At 42.8% G+C, this 26,589-nt stretch overlaps 1 protein-coding gene across 2 annotated transcripts; it reads right to left on the minus strand.

Annotated features, from left to right (window-relative positions):
• RNF168 (ring finger protein 168) lies at positions 1-26,589 on the minus strand. 2 transcript variants are annotated; one of them, XM_073625628.1, is made up of 7 exons: positions 26,415-26,589; positions 15,230-15,567; positions 13,687-13,763; positions 10,100-10,279; positions 5,944-6,071; positions 4,920-4,992; positions 1-3,268 (listed from the first exon to the last, which is right to left on the minus strand). In XM_073625628.1, exons 2-7 carry the CDS (start codon positions 15,540-15,542, stop codon positions 2,375-2,377), a joined length of 1,665 nt encoding a protein of 554 aa, XP_073481729.1. In that variant the 5' UTR covers positions 15,543-15,567; positions 26,415-26,589; the 3' UTR covers positions 1-2,374. The 2 variants fall into 2 exon arrangements, with proteins under 2 accessions (XP_073481729.1, XP_073481730.1); XM_073625629.1 differs by having other exon boundaries at positions 26,492-26,574.

The raw sequence follows: 26,589 nt of genomic DNA on the forward strand, positions 1-26,589 counted from the left end.
GAAGTGAAAAGTAACATTTAATTGCCTAACTGCATAATCTAACTCATCATAGAACAGAGTACAGTTGACTCATAAAACTCATTTGCACTAGACCATAAGCCATAAAACAGAACTGGGCAATAGAAGAAAAATAATCACTATTCAATTACAGTTACTTCTGAAAAAAAAATATATGTATACAAAAGGATTTTTTGAGGACCAGTCAGAACTAGAGGGTGGCTTGAACACGTGAAACTTTTCACTTCTACCCAATATGATAGCACTTTGAGGCACTTATGTACACTTGTAACCATCTATATTCCAATCACGCACAATCCTGGAATAGGATCTGACACAACGGGTGCTGCAGCAACCGCTAGAAAACTGGAACATACATAATGCAGTGTAGATATTTTCCAGCACACCACGGATCTTCAAGTTCAGTCCAAACAATGTTTTATTAAAGCATGATCACATCACGAGCAAAATAGTGCAATATTTCGGAGCCGGGCAGGACCCCTTCGTCAGGCAGGTCACATGCCTGACAAAGGGGTTCTTCACGGCTCGAACGTTGCACTTTCTTGCTTGTGATGTGATCATGCTGCAATAAAACATAGTTTGGACTTAACTTGAAGATCCATGGTGTGCTGGCACACGGGACTTATTTAAAGCTGACCCTGCACTAAAAGGCAAGGTCCACCTATGTGGCTATTCCCCCCACTCTCTTCTTTCAAAATGCTGCATTACAGAACTAAATGGAGAAATGCAGTGTTCTGGGAACAGGGGGTCGGGGAAGACAAATATGAGGACATTGCATTTTAGTGCAAGGTCCGCTTTAATTAGTCAAAAAACAAAACAAGTACTGGATGTGAGAAATTCAGTAAGCCCCACCAAGTAAGCAAATTTCACTTTACATCTGCAGTGGTGCTGCACATTGCTGCCTGCAGTCATTCAGCCCTGGTTCACACTGACGCAGTGCAGGAAATGCAGCGATTTCTGCACTGCAATCACGCTGTGAAATGCAGTGCGTTTGCCTGAACTGGATCGTATGGGTGTAAACACCCATGCGATCCAGTTCCAGTGCAAACAAAAAAAGCTGCCTGAACCTTTTACAAGAGGATGCGGTGTGATGCGAGTCATTCAAAATGAATGAATGAATGTGCAAATCACATGCGGCGTGCAGTCTGAACCAGGGCTCCTCAAAATACAAGGAGCTCTAATTGGCAAGTGGCAAAATATGCACCATTGTAGTGCTGCACCTAGTAACAGACAATTAGCTTTCATTAACTGGAAGTGCATTAATTGTAAACAGCCTTATTGTATGTAATAGTTTGCATAAGCAGTCTGAAATAAAACTACTACCAAACCTAGCAGCCCTTTTTAAAAAGGTCATATTCATGGCTTTTGAATGTCTTCACAAGGGAGGCTTTTACATGTAAATAGCATGCATAAAATACATTAAAAGCACATATAACCTTACAGGAAGATTGGGTCCCTAAGGCCACTTGCACACTGCAGCTTGAAAATGCTCAGTACAGCTTTTTTTCTTATGGATCTGAAATGTAGCCCAATGTTTATGATATGGCTGTACACACAGGCATGTAAACAAGCACTGCGTATTCATGTGAAAAAAAAAAAAACCCATAAAAATCTGCGTTCCCCGTCAGTATTTTGTGCCGGTAAACGCATATGCGACAATAGTTTGCATAACATCCCGGGAGCTAGAACGCACAAATATGCGCTTGTGAATATATCTAACCTACAGGCCTGGGATTACGTCCAAAAATGCAGATGTTCAAACATCAGTACCGTGTGCAAGAGGCCTAAAGCCAAATTGCAGATATGGCAATGTTTACATAGGTACATTGAGCGAGCTTGGACCAGCACAAGTATGTATGTGCCAAACCTATGGGTTAGCCCTGGAAGTTGAAAATCACTAGTAGGCACCACTAATATAGTGATTACTGTTAGCTTCTGGGCCCCATGCCAAACAGATAAACTGCTACTTACTGAACAGATCGTCGCCTTCTCCGCACAGGCGCCGTTTACAATGCTCGATTTTCTCGATTGGATGAGGTGGAATTCATATCACCACCCTGGCTCTCCACCTCATCCAGTTAGAGAATACTTTACATTCATTTGAAAAAAAAACAAAGTATTCCCTGAATGGAGCCCATGCCAAGTGAGCAAGCTCCCTCCTGTGTTCACAATGCAGCAGAGCAGCCACTTGGCAAAGACCACTGTAGTAGTGGTGTCTACTACAGTGATTTCCAGCTGCCACAGGGATCCCACAGGTATGGTACATACTTGCATTGTTCCAAGCTGTGCCAAAGTAACTATGTATAAATGACTGTCTGTAATTCATTTTTAAGCAAATATGAAGTTCTTATTGAAACTACTTTCTTGAAGCTCTTTGAAACATATCCAGTATGGTTTGCTGCTTGTTACTTGGCTTCAGGATTTTTACCCCATTAGGCAGTGAGGGCTGTTCAGAAGTTTTACTTGTCCCATCTCTAGGTGGAAAGGATTGAGCATGCTTTCTTGGGGCAGGTTTTTTATTTTCATCAGAGGATTCCCCACTTTCAGAGCTCTTAGAACTGCTTTGATCCATACAGCACTCTGAAGCAGTCCTTTTGGATGATGAAGACTCCAATGGCTTCTGCTGTGGAGGTGTTCTTTTTGGACGCAACTTGTACTCATCTGGGGAACCCTTCTGTCTGCTGACTTGTTTCACCTCCTTGTTTAAGAGCTTCTGTAGTTTTAGTGCCAGAATTCGGTCCTGTTCTTCCTGCAGTTTCTTCTCATGGAGAGTCTCTTCCAGTTCCATTAACTTTTCTGTGTGATATCCAGGTGCTGTGCTTTTCTCCAGACAAGGCCTCTTTTCACTTGGATGATACTCTGTGTCTCCATAGAAATCAAGAGTTCTTTTAGGTGACAGTTTATGCCAATGCTCAGGCATATTGGTTGCATCAAGATGTTGTGGATTTTGCCGTTTCCTACTACTATCTATAGAGCTGGAACATCTGGGAGGGGATAACTGTGCAGTAGTCATGGTTAGGAAAGCCTCATTAGTTACCATTTGCTCTAAATATTTGTTTCTGGATGACCATTCTGTGTGTAATGCATTTCTGGTAGGAGAGTATTTAGTCAGACCAGGTAGTTGAATCTCTGAATCTGATACTTCTATAGGACTAGGAGTGAAAGAGGATTGAGGGGAGAGTATAGGCATTGCATCATCATCCGATTCTTCCAGCAAAGCTAAAACATTTTCAGCACCAGTACTCATGTTCTGCAAATACAACAAATAAGAGAATCAAGTGTCTGGTTACACATCCAGTACATAAAATTGAGGCATATGTTGTAAAGTATAGAAAACAGTTTACAAATGCCTATGAATTGGTCAGGTCAATGCACTTTTAAGCCTTGCTAGTAAAACGTACAATTCTCAAAAGTTTAAATGCAGGTGAATGCTATGCAAAGGCCTCAACTTCTGCAGACACAAAACTAGGCCTCAGCCTTGCTGGAGCCAAGTCCAGCTGACACAATTTAACTATGGTAAGAGCATCTACTAACCAATGGGCCTCTTACACTAGACTGTTGAGTGGCAGGTGCTGGTCACAAGTCAGGGTAGAAGTACTGCATGTAGCTCAGATGGAAGGGGGTGGGGATTGCTTCAGGACCAGGTTGGAAAGGGGTCAATTTGCACAAAAGTAATAAAATGCGCTGCACTGTCCCTTTAAAGCAATAACTGTCACTTGCAAATAATGGTGTAAAACTACTCAACCCAATTTTTATGTGACCAATCAAGAAGTGACAAATCATTTCCAAATAATCATACAGTACATAAAAGTGCTCAATATTAATGTGATCAATGCCCATGCAATAAGCATAAAGAATGTCTTTCTGTGCTCCACCACTTTAAAACACATGTACTGCTTACCATGTCCATTCACAATGGAGCATCGTAAACTTCTGTCTCCAGTCCATTTATCTTCAGTGCAGCTGAGGCTGCTAAGAAAGGGACTGGGGAATCTGTGTCCTCAGTCCCTTCTCCCGTCTCAAAGGGGAGATGTCAGGGGTCCGTTTAGACCTCTGATATCTCACCAACACCCCCCCCCCCCCCCCAACAGGGCTGTTAAAAAATAAAGAATTGTAATTAAAAAAAAAAAAAAAAAAATCACTGACACAGTCCGCACCTCATTAGTGCCACCTATCAGTGCTGCATATTAGTGCCACTGTCATATGACATAAAAAAAAAAATATATATATAAAAAAATAGTATCAGTATCGGCGAGGACCTTTTTAAAGCCGCATTGTGGCCATCCCAGACATGTGTGAACCAGCTCCATTGAGAGCCAATTACATACACATATTATGCAAATTGGATGCGGTTAAAAATGCATCCAATTCACATATATGTGAACCCAGCCTAACAGTCTGGGTCCCGTGCTGAGGCATATGGACTAGCCAGCGCGGGATGATGAAACTCATGTGCAGGAGTCAGTCATTTCAATGCACAGGGACCTCACTGCCCAGCTGCACATGAGCAGCCCAATTACATGCCGCAGAAGACACCGAGCAGGCAGGTTTGTGCATCTTATTGTATATCTCTTCTGTGATAAGACTGTCTGCTTGTAGTCTATTATAAAATGCCTTCAGTTCCATTTTAATCCAGGAATTTCTGCCTTCTCCCATTGCAAGTTACAAATGTGAAGATCAGGAATGACAACTTTATGCACCACCCAGCCCAACTCAACCTATTAGTCAAGTCCAGCATCTTGCTCACAGCCACATTCGTTAGAATGACCTAACCTCAGCAGCCAAATTGCAAGAGTGTTCCATCTTAGCTCCAGCAAGCCCTCCCACCGAGAGAAAAAAAAAAAAAAAAAAAAAAAGAAAGATTTCCAGGTGGCTGAAATTTTAAATGGAAACAGATTTACCTGAAGTTCCCCATTTCTAACATAAGTAGATCCGTTAGTGCCAAAATTCTTCACTGATGTAGGTGACAGAAACCTGCAACACAGAATAAATTAACTTTAAAACAAAGATCACTAAACTCCTTACCCTGACCTAACCAACACTCCCTCCATAGACGCAGTTACCTTGATGTGACAGCTGCAGCCTCAAGTGTTTGTATATACACACTATGGCTGCGCATTACAGCCCCATGGACACCTAGAGAGCGGTGTCATGAGGCCAGAGATGGAGAGATGTACAGGAGCAGCCAGGATGAAAATACCAGAAGCCACAGCCATCGGATCAAGGTAAAAGTATGCATTTATGGAGGGTTAGGGTGTCTTAGATGCAGATCCTTGCAGCAAAGCATGAACTACCTAGCTCTCCCAAATTTCTTGCGAACAGAAATAAATACAAACTCAGTATTTTAGAAGCTATTTTCAGCCTCTAAGCTAGTCGCTAAAACCTGAATACAGACTCTCACTCCCATGAAGAGGTTCAAAGTGTGAGCAGAGAGGAGGGCGGATGTTGTTACGATCTCTGCCTCAGCCAATCAAAGGAAGCTTTACATTCAGAGCATACAAAAGCTGCCTATAAATAGCTGAGCACCACTCAGCCTGACTCACGTTTGTTCTGGTTGTGGAATGGGATGTTTGCATCCCACAGACGCAACACAAGGCTGGACACTGCAGACAGCTGGAGCTACAGTCTATACAGTGCTGCCAGCGGGTGCACCTGTTAGTGTAGAAAAATCATTTGTTTGGGCCAGCTAATCTCAAATTATTTAAAGTGATAGTAAAGCTGGAGTCAGCTTTGGAAGACCATAAGAGGACCCTTGCTTTTGACAAGACAGATCATTTTTTGTAATTTCAGTACAGTACAAAATGGATCCAATGCGGAGCTTTAATATGACCAAGTCATATATGGTACCATCATTTTGTCTCTCCTGATCAAGTTAGATTTTTTCAGCTTCAAGATTCCATTACGTCAAATGACTTCCTTCCTCACCTCTGAATGTCTCCAGACTGCGTCCTGTTGCTTTTCATACGTTTACAAGACTTTATAGCGACAGTCTTCTTGAGGATTACAGGTGATTCCACTGGGGATATTTGGACAGATGATGCAGTGGACTCATTCTAGTGAAAAAAAAAAAAAAAAGTTAACCCTTTAAGGGCAGGTTTGTTTAAGAAACAAAATTCTCCTCTAGGTGATCTATATACATTGCAAGGATTTTGGCACACTTGCTTCAGAACAGAAGGTAGGAATCTGCAACAAATGGCTGTTTTACCATGTCATTGCCAGGCTAGTTCCTGAATTTGAGGGGGGAGGGGGGGGGGGGGGGCGGGGTCGTCTACTCTCATTATAACCTCATAAGCAAATCTCAGTGTTACAATGAGAAATGCTGCAGGGACCTTTGTAAGTGGAAAGTTTGACACATCTGGGAAAATCAGTGTGTCAATCATATAAGCATGAAATGACATACATTGGCCACTCGTACTGCAGAGGCAAAGCGACGTACTATCCAATGTCACTATCCAATTTTGGATTTAGGTTGTGTGCATGCGCAACCCCCACCCAGTTTCTCCTGTGATTGCACTAGGGATCGACCGATTATCAGTGCGGCCGATATTCACTATTTTTTTTAGAAGTATTGGTCACAAAACTGACCAATATTGCTTAAAGGGGTTTTACTGGGGAGATGCATGCATCACCCCAGTATCGTTCTTTAGAGCGGATGGCCAGCTTTATTGTAACAACCGATGCAGCTCAGCAGCCGCTTGGCTGTTATTACAAGCAACGGGAGGGGACCTTCCCCCACGTCCCACCGGGAGGCCCGAACAACCAGCCAGCACGTCTGCTGGCTGCCCGAAAACCCGAACAAAGCCGTTGCTTTGTTCAGGTCTCAGATCTAGTAACCCGGAAGCGATGTCATGACATCACTTCCCATATTACTGGCATCTTAAACGTGCCAGTTTTAAAAAATAAAGTATTCAAAAATGCCGATCTTGAGGTTTTGAATACTGTGAAGTGCAGAAGAGGGGTTTGGGGTCTTATAGACCCCCGATCTCTCCATAAAGAGCACCTCTTACATGTCTATTACTGTCACAAGAGACGTTTACATTCCTTGTGACAGCAATAACAGTGATAAAAAACAAACAAAAAAATGTAAAAATGACAGTGTAAAAAATATTTTTTTTAAATGTAAAGAATATTGGCAAAAAATATCAGCTATCGGCAGGAGAGGTGCCCGAAATATCGGTATCGTATCGGCACCGAAAAAACGATATCGGTCGATCCCTAGATTGTACACAGGAGCCTGTCAGAAAGTCTCAGCCAATGATTCACGGCCGGGGACATGCTGTTCGGCTGTGTACATTTACAGCCCAGAGCTCTGTGTTGAAATTCGACACAGAGCTGTGTACACAGGGAGGGATCTGTCAGTTTGTGCAGGGATGATAAAATTAGAGATCAGTTAGCAAAAAGCAGCACACTGTACACACATATTAATACATAGTGAGGAACATATTTAACCCCTAGATCTTAACCCTTCCTAGCCAGTGTCATTAGTACTGTGACAGTGTATATTTTTAGCACTGATCACTGTTTTAACGTTATTGGTGATGTTAGTTGCAGTTAGCCAGCCCCCCCAGCGTCAGATTGACTATACCAGCACTGCAGTGGACATTAATCACCGCCATTAGGCCCCTTTCACACTGGGGCGGTGGGGGCGTCGGCGGTACAACAGCGCTATTTTTAGCGCTGCTGTACCGTCGTTCTTGCAGCTGTATTTGGCCACTAGCGGTGCGGTTTTAACCCCCGCTGGCGGCCGAAAAAGGGTTAAAATCCCTCGTACACCGCTCCTTCACCGCTCCAAAAAAGCGGTTTGCAGGACTTTTTTCACCGTCCTGCCTGCGCACCGCTTCAGTGTGAAAGCCCTCGGGCTTTCACACTGAACAAACAGCGGAGGCTGTTTAGGGGCGGTTTGCAGGCGATATTTTTAGCGCAATACCGCCTGCAAACCGCCTCAGTGTGAAAGGGGCCTTAGTATAAAGAAAAAAAAAAAAATTCCAGTATTTATACCATAGTTTGTAGGCGCTATAACCTTCACACAAACCAATTAATATACACTTATTGGGATTTTGTTTCATCGAAAGCTTGTAGCAGAATACATTTTGGCCAAAATTTATGAAGAAATTAGATTAAATTTTTTATGTTTGGTATGGTTTAGTAAAGTAAAATTTTTATTTTTCTCCAAATGTTTTTGCAGAAAAACAAAAAACAAAACAAAAACAGTGGTGATCAAATAGCACCAAAAGAAAGCTCCATTTGTGTGAAAAAAAAATATGTAAATTTAGCTTGGGTACAGAATTGCATGACCGCGCAATCGTCAGTTGCGAGTAACGCAGTGCCGAATAGCAAAAAATGGCCTGGTCATGAAGGGGGTAAAATCTTCCGACGCTGAAGTGGTTAAAAATTATATACTGTATACATTTTTCCCCCTTTAACTGTAGACATTTACTAAAAATGATACTGAAATCTATAGTTATTCCTGCGCTACCATGTAAACGAAGGACAATGAACGTTGAACTGCTGCAAGCACCGAATAAAAGGTCAAACTCAGCCCATACAGCAATAGAAATAAGGTTTGTAAAAACTGGTGCTGCGCTGTTCTTAAAGAAGAAGAAAAAAAAAAAAAAAAACTATGCTGCTAGAGGTAAGTAGTACAAAGGTAAATGAACACGTAAAATGATATAAATATATAAAAAAAAACAGAAACAATATAAGAATAAGTACAATCAATATAGAGCACTTCTATACCCAATTGGTGCAGTGTGATATTCCACAATAATCGGTGGTAATAGCAAAGTGCAAGAAAATCATTCAATAAAGACTTAAGGCCAGATGTGATAAGTATCTTATTGGAAACACTAAAATCAATATACAAATCACTAAAAACCTCAATGGATCGTGCAAATAGGCAAAAAACAGCAATTAATAAATTAAATGTGCAACGTGCAATCAATATGTGCAAAAATTGCAAATGCAGTGTTTAATTCACAAGAAAAAAAACACACAGAAAACTTATATGCAAACAAGCTCGCCGCTCATAGGAGATATCAGTCTTGGGTGCCTATCCCGTCCCTATGCGTGACGTCACGGTCACGTGACTTCATCAGGGGATCACGTGTAGTAACGGGATAGGCATCCAAGACTGATACATGCAAACGAGCTCGCCGCTCGTAGGAGATAAGTTTTCTGTGTGTTTTTTCTTGTAAGTGAAGTGAGTACCCTCACCATTGTTTTAATAAAAACCAACCTCTGATTGAAACACTACACTAGTTGGACCCTTCTTACCATTAATCCCATTCCTGCTCCACTGAGAGACAAAGACCCACTAACAGCTCCATCCAGCCCAGAAATCTAAGTGAGAGGCAGTTAGGAGTACAAGGGAGAAGCAGCCATTACCAGCAACTTTATGCGGTTACCTCTTTACCGCAAGGTAGGAGGCCACTTCACACCACTGTGTGTCCTGTGCACGAAGAGGAGATCACCACCATGCTCTCAGCACCTTATTGCACATTTTCTGATTAGCCACAAAAAGAGGATTTAATCACATTGGACTACATTCCCAGTCCCATTATATATTTTGCACACGTTTGCCTTTGTTTGAATTTCCACAAGTTCTACAGTTGGCTTATTTTGGTTATATGTTTATTATACACTGCATTTGTAATTTTTGCCCATATTAGTTGCACATTTAATTTATTAATTGCTGTTTTTTGCCTATTTGCACGATCCATTGAGGTTTTTAGTGATTGTATATTGATTTTAGTGTTTCCAGTAAGATACTTATCACATCTGGCCTTAAGTCTTTATTGAATGAATTTCTTGCACTTTGCTATTACCACCGATTATTGTGGAATATCACACTGCACCTATTGGGTATAGAAGTGCTCTATATTGATTCTACTTTTTTTTATATTGTTTCTGTTTTTTTATATATTTATATCATTTTGCGTGTTCATTTACCTTTCTACTACTTACCTCTAGCAGCATAGTTTTTTTTTTTTTTTCTTTAAGAACAGCACAGCACCAGTTTTTACATACCTTATTTACTAAAAATGAACAATGAGCCATATGGCTTCCTCATAGTGTCATTTACCAGATCACTGCTAAGAATCCTTGCAAGCTCCTCATCTTTCTTCATCTGTTCTTCCAGTTCCCTTTGTGTGCGTTCTAGAGAACATTGCTGCTCTGCCTCCTCCTCTGCCAAAAGCTTCTGAATGTAGTCCTCACTTGCCTTCCGTTCTTCCTCTTCTATCCTAAGCCGCTCAGCTTCAATCTAAGGGGACACACAAGTCAACTCTGCAAAACTAAAAATCTATATACAGTGTTCTGTATATGGCCAGAATTGAAACAGAATAATGAAACTTTGCTAACTGGTTATGTAAAAGTAAAATACAACAGATAGAGCCCCCAAAATTGTTTTGTGGTTAAAAAAAAAATGCATTCCAGCACCACTCCAACACACACTTTCCCTGCATTAGGCTGCTCCTTGGTCAGAGAACATGAGCCTTACTGATTGGAAAGTAGTAGTTTCTATGAAAGGGCACGTCATCTGACCACTAGAGATAGACTGCTGCTGTCACAGGGAGCGGTGGTCCTGGTCTTCTGCCTGCTGCTGGTCAAGGTGGTTGTCAAAAGTAGAAAAGTAGTGTTTCTAGCTACCAATCAAATCAGTGACTGCAGCATTTGAAGTAAACAATCAGTGGCATTATCTACCTGGAACATTAATGTATTAGAACAAGGAAGAAACAAATAATTGACAACTAATCGATTATGAAAGGAATCGATTACTATTTTCATAATGGATTAATCGGCCAGCCGATTAGTTGGCCTACGGAATGCATTATTTGTTTACATATCAGGAAAATACAATGCAGCACACATATAGCTCAGTACACCGTCCATACATGTCACTAAGTGCCTGAGAACTTGTGAATGTGTGAGGAGCAATGCCTCATGGGACATGTAGTCCTGGGCAGGAAGTGAGTGGCTCTAAAGGCAGAAGTTTTTTTTACCTTGCTATAGGGGTGCTCTATACTATACTTTGCGGCTTCCTGTAGGGGAACGCTATACTATACTTTGCAGCTTGCTATTGGGGGCACGCTGAAGACGAAAGGAGCCAGAATTGTAGGCGGGGGACCCTAGAAGAGGAGGAACTGGGCTGCTCTGTGCAAAACCATTACACAGAGCAGTTAAGTATAACACGTTTGTTGGTTTTCACTAAAAAAAACAAAAAAAAAAACAAAAAAAAAACAAAAAAACAAAAAACACAAAAGACTAATGACTGTGTGCAGGGAAGATCACCACCTGAACCAAGAGAAGGTGTTGGAGGCTGATAGACGGGATTACAATTACATTTTAAGTAAACTTTTACCAGTATTGTGCATTATATTTAAAATGATCATATCCTTGGAAAAAAAAAAAAAAAAAAAAAAAAAAGTCTCAGCTTTTAGTACTACTTTATTATAAAAGATTTCTATCTCCCTTCCACCCGTCATGTCGCACTCCTAGTTACAATACCCATATATCCTACTTCAGGGTGCATTTATTATTAATAATAATAATAATAATATAGTAGCGATTATCTGCTCTTTTTTTACTATAAAGAGCTCATTTTAGTTTTTAACCCCATTATGAAAGGTGATACAAAAAAAAAAAAAAAAAAGCATGCTGCTACTAAACGTTTTAGGCCTCGTTCACACCTATGTGTTTTTTTATGCTTTTTGCAGAAAACGCACTACAGTTCATTTAACATGGTTTCCTATGGAACACATTCACATCTAAGCTTTTTTCATCTGCTGCATATTTGTAAAGGATCAAGGACTTTTAACACAAAACGGTGCAATTTATGTTTTTTAATCTGCCCAACATCAAAATTTGCCCAAAAAACCCCCCACAAAAAATGCCGCAAATCACAGCAAAATCACATGCGCAAAAACAAAACGCACAGCAAACTATATAAGGGTGACCCGAGCCATCTGCTGGCCACACTGATCAAAATTTGATTTGAGTCTGATGATATTTAAGGCCGGGTTCACACCTATGCGAATTACATGCGGTTTTCTCCGCATCCAATTCGCATAGCAGGAGAATGTGACTGGCTCCCTATGGAGCCGGTTCACATATCTCCGTTGCGGAGCGTATTTTTAAAATACGCCACTTCATATGCCAATATGTCACTTCATACCGAATTTCACAGTAGTACAATACATCCCGCTCATGTGACACCCGGCCCGTCCCCCCTCTCTCCGCTCTCCTGAGTCCTGACGTCAGCGGGTAATTCTTAGCCCCGCCCGCTGACTATAGCTATCATATCAGAAGAGAGGCGGGCGGGACTGAGAATTCCCCGCTGACGTCAGGACTCAGGAGACGTGAGAGGAGAGCGGAGAGAGGTGGGATGGGACTCACATGAGCGGGATGTATTGTACTACTGTGAAATGCAGTATGAAGTGACATATTTTTTTAAAAAGCACATACAGCGGGGCACATCATTCATTGTAACACAGCATTTATTAAAAGAAAGTAATTTTAACAACAGTAAGTAGAGTACAAATGTGTTTGTACTCTTACACCTCACGCTGCGTGCTGACAGGTCCCTGGGCTTCCCTTTGCACATTCCACTGTTAACTCCTAGTGTGCTGGAAGGTGCAAACAGGAAAGCCAAGGAACTGTCAGCACCAGTGGTGGCCCGTGCATTGTGGTGGAGGGGGGTTAGTGAAGTGATGGCTGCATTTAATGGGCACAGGTGGCTGCATTTGACGGGCACAGTGAGGCTGCATTTGATGGGGGAGGTTCAGTATTTTTCAGTTTGTTTGCGCCCCCCCAAAAATTTTGAGCACCAGCTGCCACTGGTCAGCACAGAGACAGTACAGGGAACTTCACAGGGCTGTTTGTTAGCTGTGGATTGTAATCCCTCCTGACCTCCTGGCAGCAGCTTGTGTGAATGCCTGTACCCTGTAGTGCACCGGATTAGTGCACTTTTTAAGGGAGTAAGGTTATTTTTTATTCAAAGCGGAGTTCCAGTCAATTTTTTGTTTATTAAAAGTCAGCAGCTACAAAAAAAAGTGTATCTTCTGACTTTTAATAAAAAGACACTCACCTGTCCCACAATCCAGCGACGTGGCCACCCAAACCCTCTATTCTCTCCCCGTCTGTCCACGGCGCTGGCAATACTACTGTGGGCATCCGGCTGTGACAGCTTGCAGCTTCACAGCCAAGTGTGCATGTCTCACTGCGCTGTCCTGCATAGCCGGGCAATCTTTTGGGAACTGTGATGTGTGCCAGAAGATTGCAGGGTGGAAGGGCCGCATAGGTGGCCCAAGCAGAAGTGGAAGCTTGTCGGTAATCGTGATGCATCGTGAAATCCAAAAGAATCGTTGACCAGATAATCGTAATCGAATTGTGAGACCAGTGAAGATGCGCACCCCTAATATCTCTTCTGTCTGTTAATCTCAGAGTGGATTAGAGATTTCGCTCCCTACCTATATAGTTGGTTATTTATATTTACCACTGCATATAGATATTTAATAATAAATTGCCTTTTTTTTTAAACTTTACATATTAACCAAACTATACACCACACTATTAAAGGTTATTAACCAATTAATCGAAACAATAAATCGGCCAACTAATCGATTATGAAAATAATCATTAGTTGCAGCCCTAATTAGAACTACTTCTTACCTTACTTCTTTCAGCTTCATATTCTTCTCTGATTTCTCCTGGTCTGCAGAGTTTTCGAGCTGGATGAGGTGTAAAGTCTAGGCCAAAAAGCAGCAAAACATCAGGTAATATTTCTTTACACCAAAACAGCCATTCGGGCAGTTTTAGAAGCAGCTTAGCAATGGCACTATCATATTTCTAACATGACATTAGCAGGGAAACATTAGTAGAATAATGTAGAATAACAAGGTTTACAATAATGTTTTACTTTTAAACCAGTGCATATCTGAAAACCAGACTGATATGTTTGCACAAATTGTTATTTGAAACTGTATCTTCTAACGACCTGTTTACACCTCTATTTATTAAGAGCACCTTTTAGTGCCATAAAACATGGAGAGGAATTTTTATCAGTGGTATACAGTAGGTTTTCAATAGCAACATAAAAGACTTATATGAAAAGCTATGTTAAACTGAATGGGTTTTTTTGCAAGGTGAGGGGGTCACATATACTTTAACATTGCATACATTTTAAGCACAGAATTTTGAATGGGCCTTCACTCTAATCATACTATTAACCGCTTGACGACTGGCTCACGCCAATATGCGTTGGCAGAATGGCACGCCTGCGCAAACTGACGTACCTGTACGTCAGTCCGCAAAAGTAGTATAGTGGGCGCGTGCCCGCGGACTCGATGTCCACCGGCGGCCCGTGATCACGGCAAGGAGAGGCAGAAACAGGGAAATTCCTACGTAAACAAGGAATTTCCCTGTTCTGCCTAGTAACATGACAGAGCTCTTCTGTTCCCTGTCATCGGGATCTCTGTCATGGCAGTGGCAGCCCATCCCCCCCCTACAGTTAGAACACTTAACCCCCCTTGATCGCCCAAAATTTTATATATTTATATTATAATAAAAATGCCATAAATCTATTCCCTATATCGTAGACGCTATAACTTAATCAATATACACTCATTGCGATTTTTTTTTTACTAAAAATATGAACGTACGAACGTTCTTAAAATGAATTTGTTTTTTGAAGGAAGATATTGTTTTTGTATGGCCAGCATAAGTGACAGCATGCACGGGGAGCTTTTATCACCCGTCTATGACAAGGGAGTCTGTCATACATAAATGTATTACACTTCTGTCTGAAAAACTGCAAAACCGTCTTTAATTTTTTTTTTTTCTTTAACTAAAAAAAATTTGGGATCTCTGAGTCCGATGATATTTACCAGATTCAACCTCAAATAGTATATACAGTATATCTCTTCTGTCTGTTCTTCTCAGAATGTATTAGAGATTTTTTTAAAGGTTATTACCAGATTAATCGAAACAATAAAATCGGCCAACTAATCGATTATGAAAATAATCGTTAGTTGCATGGGCGGCTGTTCTTTCAGAGCGCATGCGCCAATTACATCATTGGCGCACAGTAAATATCTCCTAAACGGCGCATGTTTAGGAGATACTTACAGTACCTATAGGTAAGCCTAGAATAAGGCTAACCTATAAGTACAAATACACAAGGAGGGGTGAAAATAGTGAATGTAAAAAGCCTCACCATCTTCAAGGTCATCATCTTCAGTGTCTAGTCCACAAGCACGGCGATTGCACTCCTCTGGATACTGACGCTGGATGATCTCCCAAAGTTCCTTGTTGATTAGTGTTCCTGAGCGGGCACTGCGACGAGCCCAGGAGGAAACTCGCAACCTACAAAAAGGGCAGCACAGGCTAGCTTGCTCCACAGTCTTCTGGAAACAAGGATGGCACAAAGTATGACTGCATGGCAGCGTCACCGGCTCCAACAAAACCTCCCGACAAATGGCACACAGGCATTCTGATCGTGGCAAAGGATAGGTTGGTTTTTTTGGCATGCTGGACTTACACTTTATTCTTCATCTGCAGACCAGAGATGTGACATTTACAAGATGCGCCAATACACACAGTATATACACAGCATTATGTTCGATAATAAACTTATTTTCTTTCACAATTTCACACATTACCTGATTAAGGAAGATCATAACGCTCAAAATAAACGTCTTTTTCTTTTTAACCTCCCTGGCGGTATGATTATTTCGGATTTTAGGTGCTGAAAGCGGTACAATTATTTTGCATGGAAATTTGCCATTTTATATTGTAGGTCTGTAATTCTTAACAATAACAAACTTAAATCTGTCCACCAAGAGTCTAGTAGATATCCCAAGTATGATGAAGTTTGAAACACAAAAATCATAATATAATAAATAAATATAAATAATTAAAAAAAAAAAAAATAATAATAATAATAATAAAATAAATTTCCCCACGATTCACTATCACTCAATTCTGCAAGTGTTCTAATTTATTATCGCTGTTTTCTAGCTGGTCTAAAGCCACTTTTGATGTAAAGGGACACTTTTTAGTTGCTATGGACAATCTCAAGTTTCCAGGCAGAAAGAACAGTATATATAATATAAAACTGCATGCAGGACACTGGACAAAGCACTGGGGACAAAAGAGATGTGAAATAATTTCATACAGTACTGAATCTGTAAGATTACAGTACTGTATGTGTTATGATTTTTACATTTTTTGAATTTGCAGCCAGGCTCCGCCCCCGTGCGTCACGACGCTCGCAGGGAATGGAGCCTGGCACAGAGAGGCTTCGGAGGAGGACAGAGCCCGCAGACACAGCGGGGGACATCACAGGATCCTGGGGACAAGGTAAGTATACCGCTCCAGGATCCTGAGATGTAATCCTGAGTGTGGTTCAGGGTTACCGCTAATGGTGCTGAAATTTAACCCCGAGCCACACTCGGGAATACCGTCAGTGAGGTTAAAGATAAGCTCGCCTTTGTAAAAAAAAATAAATGCACGTTTTTGCAGGTAAAAAAACGTGCATTTATTATTTTTTCTTTTACTATAAGCCTGCAAAGCACTGCACCCGCGATCGGCAGATTGTGGGTGCCATGCAGGGCCAAAACATCTGCCTGGTAGAACTTAGAAAAAGTGTGACCAAAGATACAGGTGGCAGTCTTGCAAATTTGAGAAATAGTTGCCGATGTTGAAAAGCCCAAAAAGCAATTCCAAGTCTAGGAGTGCGCACCTTGACAGGAAAGGGTGGAATCCAATCCTTGAGACCATAAATGATGATCTGCCCAAGTCACCTAGAAATGGCGGAAAAAGATGCTGATGCATCCTTTTGGGGTCTACCCAGGACGACAAAGAGGGAATTGTTTTTTTTATGAAAGAAGCAGTGGCTGAGAGATAAGCCCGGTACCAGGGAGGATAATTCAATCAATGATTTTTAGGGGAAAAAAAAAAACCTTACATTTTTGGTAAACTCATTCAATGAATCCAAGCTCTGCCAGCTGAGATAACATGCACTGCATTGATGCATTCACACAATGTCACAGTAACCATGAGATTAAAGAAAAAAGTTCAGGAATATTCTTTTATCCCATTGTTTTGCAAATATATGAACACTACAAATTGTATGATTGAATCGGTTCTGATATTGCTGTTTTACTATTCTAAATAGGAAACCTTCATTTTGTTTGAAAATATAAAATATTTTAACTACCAGCAAGAATGAGTCATTACCTTTAAAGAGCCCCTGTCATTTCAGATCCATCATGGCAGCACCTGTTAGCGGGCATCCACTTACCTGCTGCCGCCACGTCCCTCACCTTTTGTCACTGCCACAACACCCTTCGTCCCATTAACCACCTCAATACTGGGCACTTTCGCCCCCTTCCTTCTCAGGCCAATTTTCAGCTTTCAGCGCTCTTACACTTTCAATGACAATTGCGCAGTCATACAACGCTGTACCGTTGGTAGCCCCGAAATTTTTATCATTTTGTTCGCACAAATAGAGCTTTCTTTTGGTGGTATTTATTCATGACTCCGTTTTTTATTTTTGGCTATGTAAGCGAAAAAATAGTGGCAATTTGGAAAAAAAAACAATATTTTCTTCTATTTTAAAAGAAATCCAATAAAATCAAATTTTGTCAAATTTAAGGCAAAAATGTATTCTGCTACAGGTCTTTGGTTAAAAAAAAAAAAAAAGAAGATTGTATAATAATTGGTTTGTGTGATCACGAACAGATGTGCGCAGATAATCATGGGGACGTGTGTCTGTTTACATTGTGTGGGGACACTGGGCCGGTGATCAGTGAGTAAAAAGCTGTAAAAACAGCTCATACTCACTGATCACTGGCCGGCTGCAGTGATCCGCTCGCCTGTCCTCACCGACATCTTGTTCCATGTGAGGAGAGCCGATCGCCTAGCAACCGGCTCTGTATTTACATCACATGACAACTGTGATTGGACACGGTCATCATGTGATCAGGAGGGCCAATCACAGAGCCCTCCTGCCGATCGGAGATGACCGTGTCCGGTTGACACAAGCGCATCGGGATCGTGCCGCTGCATGGGCCCGCGCGCACGGCCCCCCTCCTTCTGAGGGATGTTCCTGAACGTCCATTCAGAAGGAGAGAGCGCCCACCCGGACATTTATATACAGTGGCCGGGTGGGAAGTGGTTAAAGTGAATAGGACTGTCGGTGAGTCAACAGCAGGTCAGAGGAGGATCCGCTACAGGACAGAAATGACTTACTCTTTAAAAATTATGATTTAAATCAAGTTGATATAAATCAAGCCTTTTTATTAGCGATTTAAATCAAATCTAGCCTGTGCGGTACACACTGCAAGTTTTTTCTTTTTTACTTCAGCCTGTTGGGTGAACAAACACAAACCATGATGTACCAAAACACAAGCAATGTTGATACTCCAGTCAGAATACACTGATCAGAGCTTTCAGCCATTGGTTGCATGTGCTGATGATCGGATTCTGGTTTTCTAGCATGTTCCTTTGACAAAAGAGAGTTATTAAACCCGTTTCTGTAGGACAGACAGCTGTACACACTACCTGAAAGTTGTCCAGTTCCTGCTGAACCAGACAATTTTCGGTCAGTGCGTACCCAGTTATAGACTCTTCAAGCTGAGCCACATCCAGACAATGGAAGGAAATTTCCTTTTGCTAAACTGAAGCCAGACAGAGGGACAGAAGAACAATGTCCTGGTTGAGTTAAGAGGTAGTAGCTAACTTAGGTAAAAAGGAAGTCCTGGTTCCCAACAGGACATTGTGCCTATGCAAACCATATTTGTTGCCTTACAGCATGGCTTGACAAATTTGCTTCGAATCTAGGGGCCAGCTTAAAAAAATAAAAAGTTGGGAGCCAGTTTTTTTAACCACTTGCCTACTGGGCACTTTGAACCCCTTCCTGCTCAGGCCAATTTTCAGCGGTCACACTTTGAATGACATCTGCATGGTCATGTCACACTGTACTAATGACATTTTTAGCATTTTTTTCCACACAAAGAGAGCTTTATTTTTGGTGGTAATAATCACTGGGTATTTTTTTTGCTAAACAAAATGAAAAAAAGACTGAAAGTTTTGAAAAAAAAAATAAAAAAATTTCCTAATTTCAGTTATAAAATTTTGCGCTGAGGAAAGGAAATGCTGACAACTGGCATTCGTTTACATGCGATCAGCTCTGATTACATAGACATACCAGCGATCACAGAGCGCGCATTATGCGTGTGGGGGCAATGGGAGTACGTCATTTGATGCCCTCCCAGAACTGGATGACCACGCTGTAACCAACTTTCGTCTATAGCACAGCCGGCAAGTGGGAGGCGGATGCGGACGACTGACAAACACAGGCACCAGGAAACAATTTCTAGTCGCCATGGTGACCTGGGATGTTCAAGCCCTACCTTACAGGATAAAGCAACCAGTGGGTGAGAGAGGAATGTGTAATTGGTTCAGACAACTGGTAGTTTCTTAAGCACTGAGTGAACCAGATTCAGATTCCACAGAGTGAGAGGGTACAGATGAAAACCCTGAATAAAGGGTTTTAAAGAGTAAAAGACCAACTATAGCTGAAACAGAGTAGAAAGGGCATAAGCAGCCCCTGTCCCTCAGAACCTGTTCAGGCCAGCAACTATAAGGCGCCTTTCACACAGACGGCTATTCTGCCGCAGTTAAAAGCATGTTTTTTTTCTGTGAAAAAGACACCAGGCACCAGCTGCATTTGTACAGTGCGATTAGCTGCGGTTGCGTTTAGCTGCGGTTTGCCATTTCTATAGCAACCCGACAGGGTACCGACTCATATTGAACGGGGATCCGACCTGGATCCCCGCCAATACCAGGCACTGTGTTTGGTATGAATGTTGAGGGGGAACTCCAAGCCAAATTTTAAATAAAAAACCAGCATGGGTTCCCCTCCAAGAGCATACCAGGCCCTTCGGTCTGGTATGGATTCCAAGGGGCATCCCCTACAACGAAAAAACAGCGTGGGGTTCCTCCCCAAATCCATACCAGGCCCTTATCCGAGCACACAGCCAGGTCAATCAGGAAAGGGAGTGGGGACAAGCGAGTGCCCCCCCCCTCCTGAACCATACCAGGCCGCATGCCCTCAACATGGGGGGGTTGGTGCTTTGGGGCAAGGGGGGGCACCCTGCGGGCCCCCACCCCAAAGCACCTTGTCCCCATGTTGATGAGGACAAGGGCCTCTTCCCGACAACCCTGGCCGTTGGTTGTCGGGGTCTGCCGGCGGGGGGCTTATCGGAATCCGGGAGCCCCCTTTAACAAGGGGGCCCCCAGATGCCAGCCCCCCACCCTATGTGAATGAGTATGGGGTACATGGTACCCCTACCCATTCACCTGGGGAAAAGAGTGTCAATAAAAAAAAAAAAAAAAAAAAAAACACTACACAGGTTTTAAAAGTAATTTATTAGGCAGCTCCGGGGGTCTTCTTCCGACTTTGGGGGGGTCTCTCAGGCCTCTTCTCCCTCTCTCCAGTGTCCTCACCGCGCTCTCTGGTTCTTCTCCGTTGCCTTCTTCCTTCTGCTGGGCTCCTCCGCTATCTTCTGCTCTTTTGCCGCTCTATTGCTAGCGGTGGAGCCCGGTCTTTTGAGGCGTCTTCTTCCCTCTTCTCTTCCAGAGATGTTGACACGACGAAAGGAGCGGATCTTCAGAAACTGATTTTGATTCTTTAGAATGGGTCTGGTACCGGTTTTGGTACCGTAAAAAGGGGTGGAATAAAACCCTAAACCTTGCTCTTCTGTGGGGATCTGTATGATCACCCCCTGAGCTAGTAATCATGTCTGAAACAGAGATTGCCTTTTCCCTGGATCTTTGGGAATGTTTGATCTCAGAAAACGAGACGGTGGAAACTCCCAAAATTCTAGTTTGTCCTGAATTTCCTCTTGCCAGACTTCTGAGTATTGCAGAAGCCTTCCCCTCACTATGGCGAGGGGGGGCGCCTCTTCATAATTAGGCTTTAGCATTCTGCTTTGCAGAATTCTGGCCCCGGGACTTCTTCTGTGCCTGGGCCTGACCCTGAGGCTTGCCTCTAGAGTCTAACGGTGGAGGCCGTCGCCACTGCCTAAATGCGGATGCCCCTGGCGCAGGGGAAAGAGTCCGTTTAAATGAAGGACGTTTATACTTTCTTTTGACTGGCAAGAGTATTCATCCCACTAGAAATCGTTTGGATGTATTTGTCCAAACCTTCCCCAAATAGTCGATCCCCATGAAAAGGGGAATTAGTCAGAAGCCTTTTGCAAGGTGCTTCAGCTGACCAATTTTTTAACCACAGGGTCCTGCTCATGTGTACTAGCACAAGCGCAAGGCGAGACCGCCTGGTGAATAGAATCTTTCATGGCGTCTATGGCAAAACATAGCGCCTTTGGTAGTTGGGCCAAATCACGGGCCTGTTGTGCAGGGACCTCTTTAAGGGCCTGTCTAAACTGGTCCCTAAGGGTCCTTTCACACTGAGGCGGTTTGCAGGCGCTATTGCGCTAACAATAGCGCCTGCAAACCGACCCGAAAGTGCCGCTGCTTTGATTCCAGTGTGAAAGCCCCGAGGGCTTTCACACTGGAGCGGTGCGCTAGCAGGACGGTAAAAAAAAAGTCCTGCTAGCAGCATCTTCGGAGCGGTGAAGGAGCGGAGTGTATACCGTTCCTTTACCGCTCCTGCCCATTGAAATCAATGGGACGGCGCGGCTATACTGCCGGCAAAGCGCCTCTGCAGAGTCGCTTTACGGTGGTTTTCAACCCTTTCTCGGCAGCTAGTGGGGGGTAAAACCGCCCCGCTAGCGGCCGCATACCGACGGTAAAGCGCCGCTTACAACAGCGGCGCTTTACTGCCGACGCCGCCCCCGCGTGAAAGGGCCCTTAGGGACAAACAGATGCCTATTGTCGCAACTGCAGGCTGAGTAACCGCACTTGCCAAAGAGGATTTTAACAGAAATTCCAATTCCAAACGTTTATCAGTTGGATCTTTAAGCATTTGTGCATTGTCTACTGGACAAGTTAGACTATTATTCACACTGGAAATCACAGCGTCAACTGCTGGTACCTTACATCTTTTGGTGAATTTCTCCTCCATGGGATAGAGTACTGTGAATCTCTTTGGAGGGAGAAAATGCTTATCTGGGTTATCCCATTCAGTATAAATAAGCTTTTCTAATAAGGCATGTACAGGAAACACATGAAAAGGCTGTGAAGGTTTTAAGGAACCTAAAGAAGAAACAGAACTATCAGCTGACTCTGCTAGAGGTAGATTGAAAGAGGCACGAACCATCTCTGTATGAGATTGTACCAGTGATTTCGCAGATACAGAGGGTGAAAAAGGTTCATATACAGTTGTTTCCTCCACAGAGGAGTAATCGGTTTGCCTTCCTTCCTGATCACCTGAGGGTAACCCCTCATCCTCTACCCACTGTTCCTTTGGTAAGGTGTTTGAGGTGGGGGATCTAACACACTTCCTATCCTTTTGGATAGCGGATGTGATTAAAATCGCTAATCTTCCTTCTAGGCCCTACAGGGCGGAGGAAAACGCATCTTCAGTCACGTATTCAGGGGCTGAAATGTGAGAAGCAGTTGCACCACCAATTGGTCCTAATGACTCACCCTGGATTGCCATATCTGGTATCTCAGGAGAGGATGACAGTGTGGAGACATGACTAGAGTTCCCAGCACCTGGGGGTGGAATTTTTGGTACCTTTGGGGTGTCTTTTTTGGGAGCCATAGTGCTGAGCACAAAAGAACAGAGGCAATAAGTAAATGCACAACTCGCTGAGCAAAATAGTTTAGTAAAAGACAATGCTAATAAAGTTCAGCTTTAGTTGTTTTCAATGTTATTTCTTATACTGGAAATGCCTGCATCCCTTACGTGCTTCCAGCACGTGTCCTGTGTGTCCACTGCAGCTGTGAGTGTCTGTCTGTCTCCAGTGCCTGCGCCATGTGCTCCTCGAGTGCTTACGCCCCGCACACGGCGCCACGCACGCTCCATCAATCAACGTCCCCCCCTCTGTTTTAATTAGCCCTAGTCCACGCGGACGGCATTGATACGCTCCTTGAGCGAGAGGGGAGGCAATGGAGGGCTGGGAGGCAGGAAATTTAAAAACTGTCTGTGGGGAATAGAAGAATAAACTCTAAATGAAAATCCGCTGCCGCCGCACCCAGTTGTTATGAAAATAATCCTTAGTTGCAGCCCAAGCTTCCATCCATCTGGATTTGGCCGATTGGATAGCGCGGAATGTCAGCAGACATGTCACCACTGACATCCGTCGCTCCATAGAGGTGAATGGAACGTTTGATCAGGTCAGCCTGAAAAAAAAGACAGGCGGACCCAATCGGACAGCCTGTGTAAATGGGGCCTAAAGGAGGCAGGGGGAAAGAACCAGATTCAGCCAGCACTGTAATTTACGGCTATACACCCGTACTCTTGTGTGCTTGTATATTAGTATACCGGCCTATAGATATAAATTACTGACGTAAAATTTTCTATTTTTTTTTTACGCCTCTGTACTCTGCGCTGCTTTACTGATCTTTACTCAATAGTGTGCAGTCAGACAGCAATGCATCGGATTAGAGATCGGTAACAAAATCTAGGCGATTTTTACTCCCATGTGAAAGAGACCAAAGGCCTGGTTCACACCTATACAGTGTGCTTTTGATCAGACAGCGTGCACTGATTGGCCAGAGGGGGAGCCAATCAGCGGGTCCAGCAAATGTGATGTCTGCCGGGACCTGCCGATCGTTCCCCAGAGAGGCAGAATGGCGATCTGCCTATGTAAACAAGGCAGATCGCCATTCTGACAGGGAAGGACACGGTGATCTTGTGTTCCTGCTAAGCAGGAACACGAATCTATGTTTTCTGCCAGTCAGTCCATCCCCCACAGTAACAGAAAGCACTCCCCAGGGACACACTTAACCATTTGATCGCGCCAGGTGTTAACCCCTTCTTTGCCAGTGTCATTAGTACAGTAACAGTGCATATTTTTAGCACTGATCACTGGTTCCCAAAAAAAAAGCGTCAAAAGTGTCAGGTGTCAGATTTGTCTGCCGCAATCCGGCTAAAAATTGCTGATTGTCACCATTACTAGTAAAAAAAAAAAAAAAATTAAAAGCCATAAAAATATTCCATAGTTTGTAGACGCGATAACTTTTGCGCAATCCAATCAATATATGTTTATTTGGATTTTTTTTTTTTTTTTTATGTAGCAGGACACAAATTGACCTGAACTGATGAAGAAATTAGATTTTTTTATTGGGTTATGTTCTATAGCATAAAGTAAAACAGTTTTTTTTTTAAATTGTCAGTCTTTTGATTCTGGAGCAAAAAAATAAAAACCACAGAGCTGATTAAATACCACCAAAAGAAAGCTCTATTTGTGGGGAAAAAAAAAAGGACATCAATTTTAGTTAGGTACAATGTCACATGACCGCACAATTGGAAATTAAAGTAACGCAGTGCCGCATCGTAAAAAATGGCCTGGTCATGAAGGGGGTAAATCCTTCCGGGGGTTGAAGTGGTTAGAAAAAAATGTTTATATATATATATATATAAAACGCGTAAAAATTGTGTGCAAAACAGATCAAAAGCAAACAGCAACAGGTGTGAAGCAGTCCTCAATGAGTCTTCAGAGATGGGGGAAGTGCTGAGCAATGCCAGGGCTCTGAACCTTATCGGTGCTTTGTAGGTGATTGTTACCAGAATGGAGTCTAGCCACTTAAGGACCAGCCTCGTTTTGGATTTTAGGTGTTTACATGTTTAAAACAGTTTTTTTGCTAGAAAATTAATTAGAACCCCCAAACATTATATATGTTTTTTTTTTCTAACACCCTAGAGAATAAAATGGCGGACGTTGCAATACTTTTTTTTGCACCGTATTTGCGCAGTGGTCTTATAAGTGCACTTTTTTTGGAAAAATTTCACTTTTTTAAATAAAAAAAAATAAGACAACAGTAAAGTTAGCCCAATTTTTTCTTTATATTGTGAAATATATTACGCCAAGTAAATTGATACCCAAAATGTCACGCTTCAAAATTGCGCCCGCTCGTGGAATGGCATCAAACTTTTACCCTCAAAAGTCTCCATAGGCGATGTTTAAATAATTCTACAGGTTGCATGTTTTGCATTACAGAGGAGGTCTAGGGCTAGAATTATTGCTCTCGCTCTACCGGTCGCGGCGATACCTCACATGTGTGGTTTGACCATCGTTTTCATATGCGGGCACTATTCGCGTATGCGTTCACTTCTGCGCGAGAGCTTGTCGGGACGGCGGGGTTTTTTAAAAAAAAATTTTAATTTTTATTATTTATTTTACATTATTTTATTTATTTTTACACCGTTTAAAAAAAAAAAAAAAAAAAAAGTGTCACTTTTATTCCTACAAGGAATGTAAACATCCCTTGTAATAGAAAAAAAGCATGTCAGGACCTCTTAAATATGAGATCTGGGGTCAAAAAGACCTCAGATCTCATATTTACACTAAAATGCAATAAAAAAAAAAAGTAATTTAAAAAAATAACATTGAAAAAAATGTGCCTTTAAAAGGCGTGGGCGGAAGTGACGTTTTGACGTCGCTTCCGCCCAGCAGTGTCATGGAGACGAGGGGGGGGCCATCTTAGCCTCACTCGTCTCCAGGCACAGAAGGGAAACGGACGCGATCGTCTCCGCCGCTACCGACGGCTCCGGTAAGCGGCGGAGGGCACCGGATCGCGTCGGGAGGGGGGGCCCTCTCCCGCCACCAATAAAAGTGACCTCACGGCGAATCCGCCACAGGGACCACTTTTATCAGAAAGAGGACTGCCGCACGAAAACGGGGATACCGGGGTTATGGCAGCTAGCTGCTGCCATAACAACGATATCCACCGGAAAAGTTTGGACGTACATCGGCGTGCGGCGGTCCGGAAGTGGCTAGATAGTGCCCCACACAGACAGCGCCAAAGAACGGTTATCTGCGCGATATCATTGCACACATCAGGTAATTATAACCTCTTTTTTATTTTAATTTTTTTTTAAATGCCTTTAATAGGACTTAAGTACATTTGTCTTTTTATTAAATGTAAGCAGCATTATATTCTGTATAGGTGGTGGTGGTGGGGACATTTGTATTTATTATGCCCAGAGTTCTGCTTTAAGTGACTGAACAGAAGGGGACACATACAATGTAAGTCAGCTTGTAATGGAACCCAAGTCTGCCACTGAAGATTGATAGATGAGGACACCTTCAGTCACAAGGACTGTCTATATGTCTGGATCCCCTCCCCGACCTCTCTAGATGTACCCCAGTATAGATACACTGCACCTCCCCCTCCTGTCACTGACTTGTCCATACATGTCCACTGACCACCATCCACCCAGAGAGCGCCAACCAGTGTCAACCCCGCCACCCTGATCACCTCACCTCCCGATCTACGACTGGAAGGCCGGGACACACCGCTCAGTCACCGCGGACCCTCCACACACCGGACTTTACCTCACCCTTCTGGCGCCAAACTACACACCAATAGAGACCCAAATCTCTCCGTATCTCTGCTCTCACTTCCCGTCACTAGAGCTTACCCACTGCTCTACCAACA

The sequence above is a fragment of the Aquarana catesbeiana genome, linkage group LG04, assembly GCF_042186555.1.
Source record: "Aquarana catesbeiana isolate 2022-GZ linkage group LG04, ASM4218655v1, whole genome shotgun sequence".
Classification (NCBI taxonomy): Eukaryota; Metazoa; Chordata; class Amphibia; order Anura; family Ranidae; genus Aquarana; species Aquarana catesbeiana.

Coding starts and splice junctions, on each gene's coding strand:
- RNF168 (XM_073625628.1), bottom strand. CDS start 15,542: ATGCCAAAAAAACCAACCTATCCTTTGCCACGATCAGAATGCCTGTGT. Junction 10,280..13,686: donor ATGAAGCTGAAAGAAGTAAG/GTAAGAAGTAGT, acceptor GTGTCCCCTTAG/ATTGAAGCTGAGCGGCTTAG. Junction 6,072..10,099: donor GGATTCTTAGCAGTGATCTG/GTAAATGACACT, acceptor TTTTTTCACTAG/AATGAGTCCACTGCATCATC.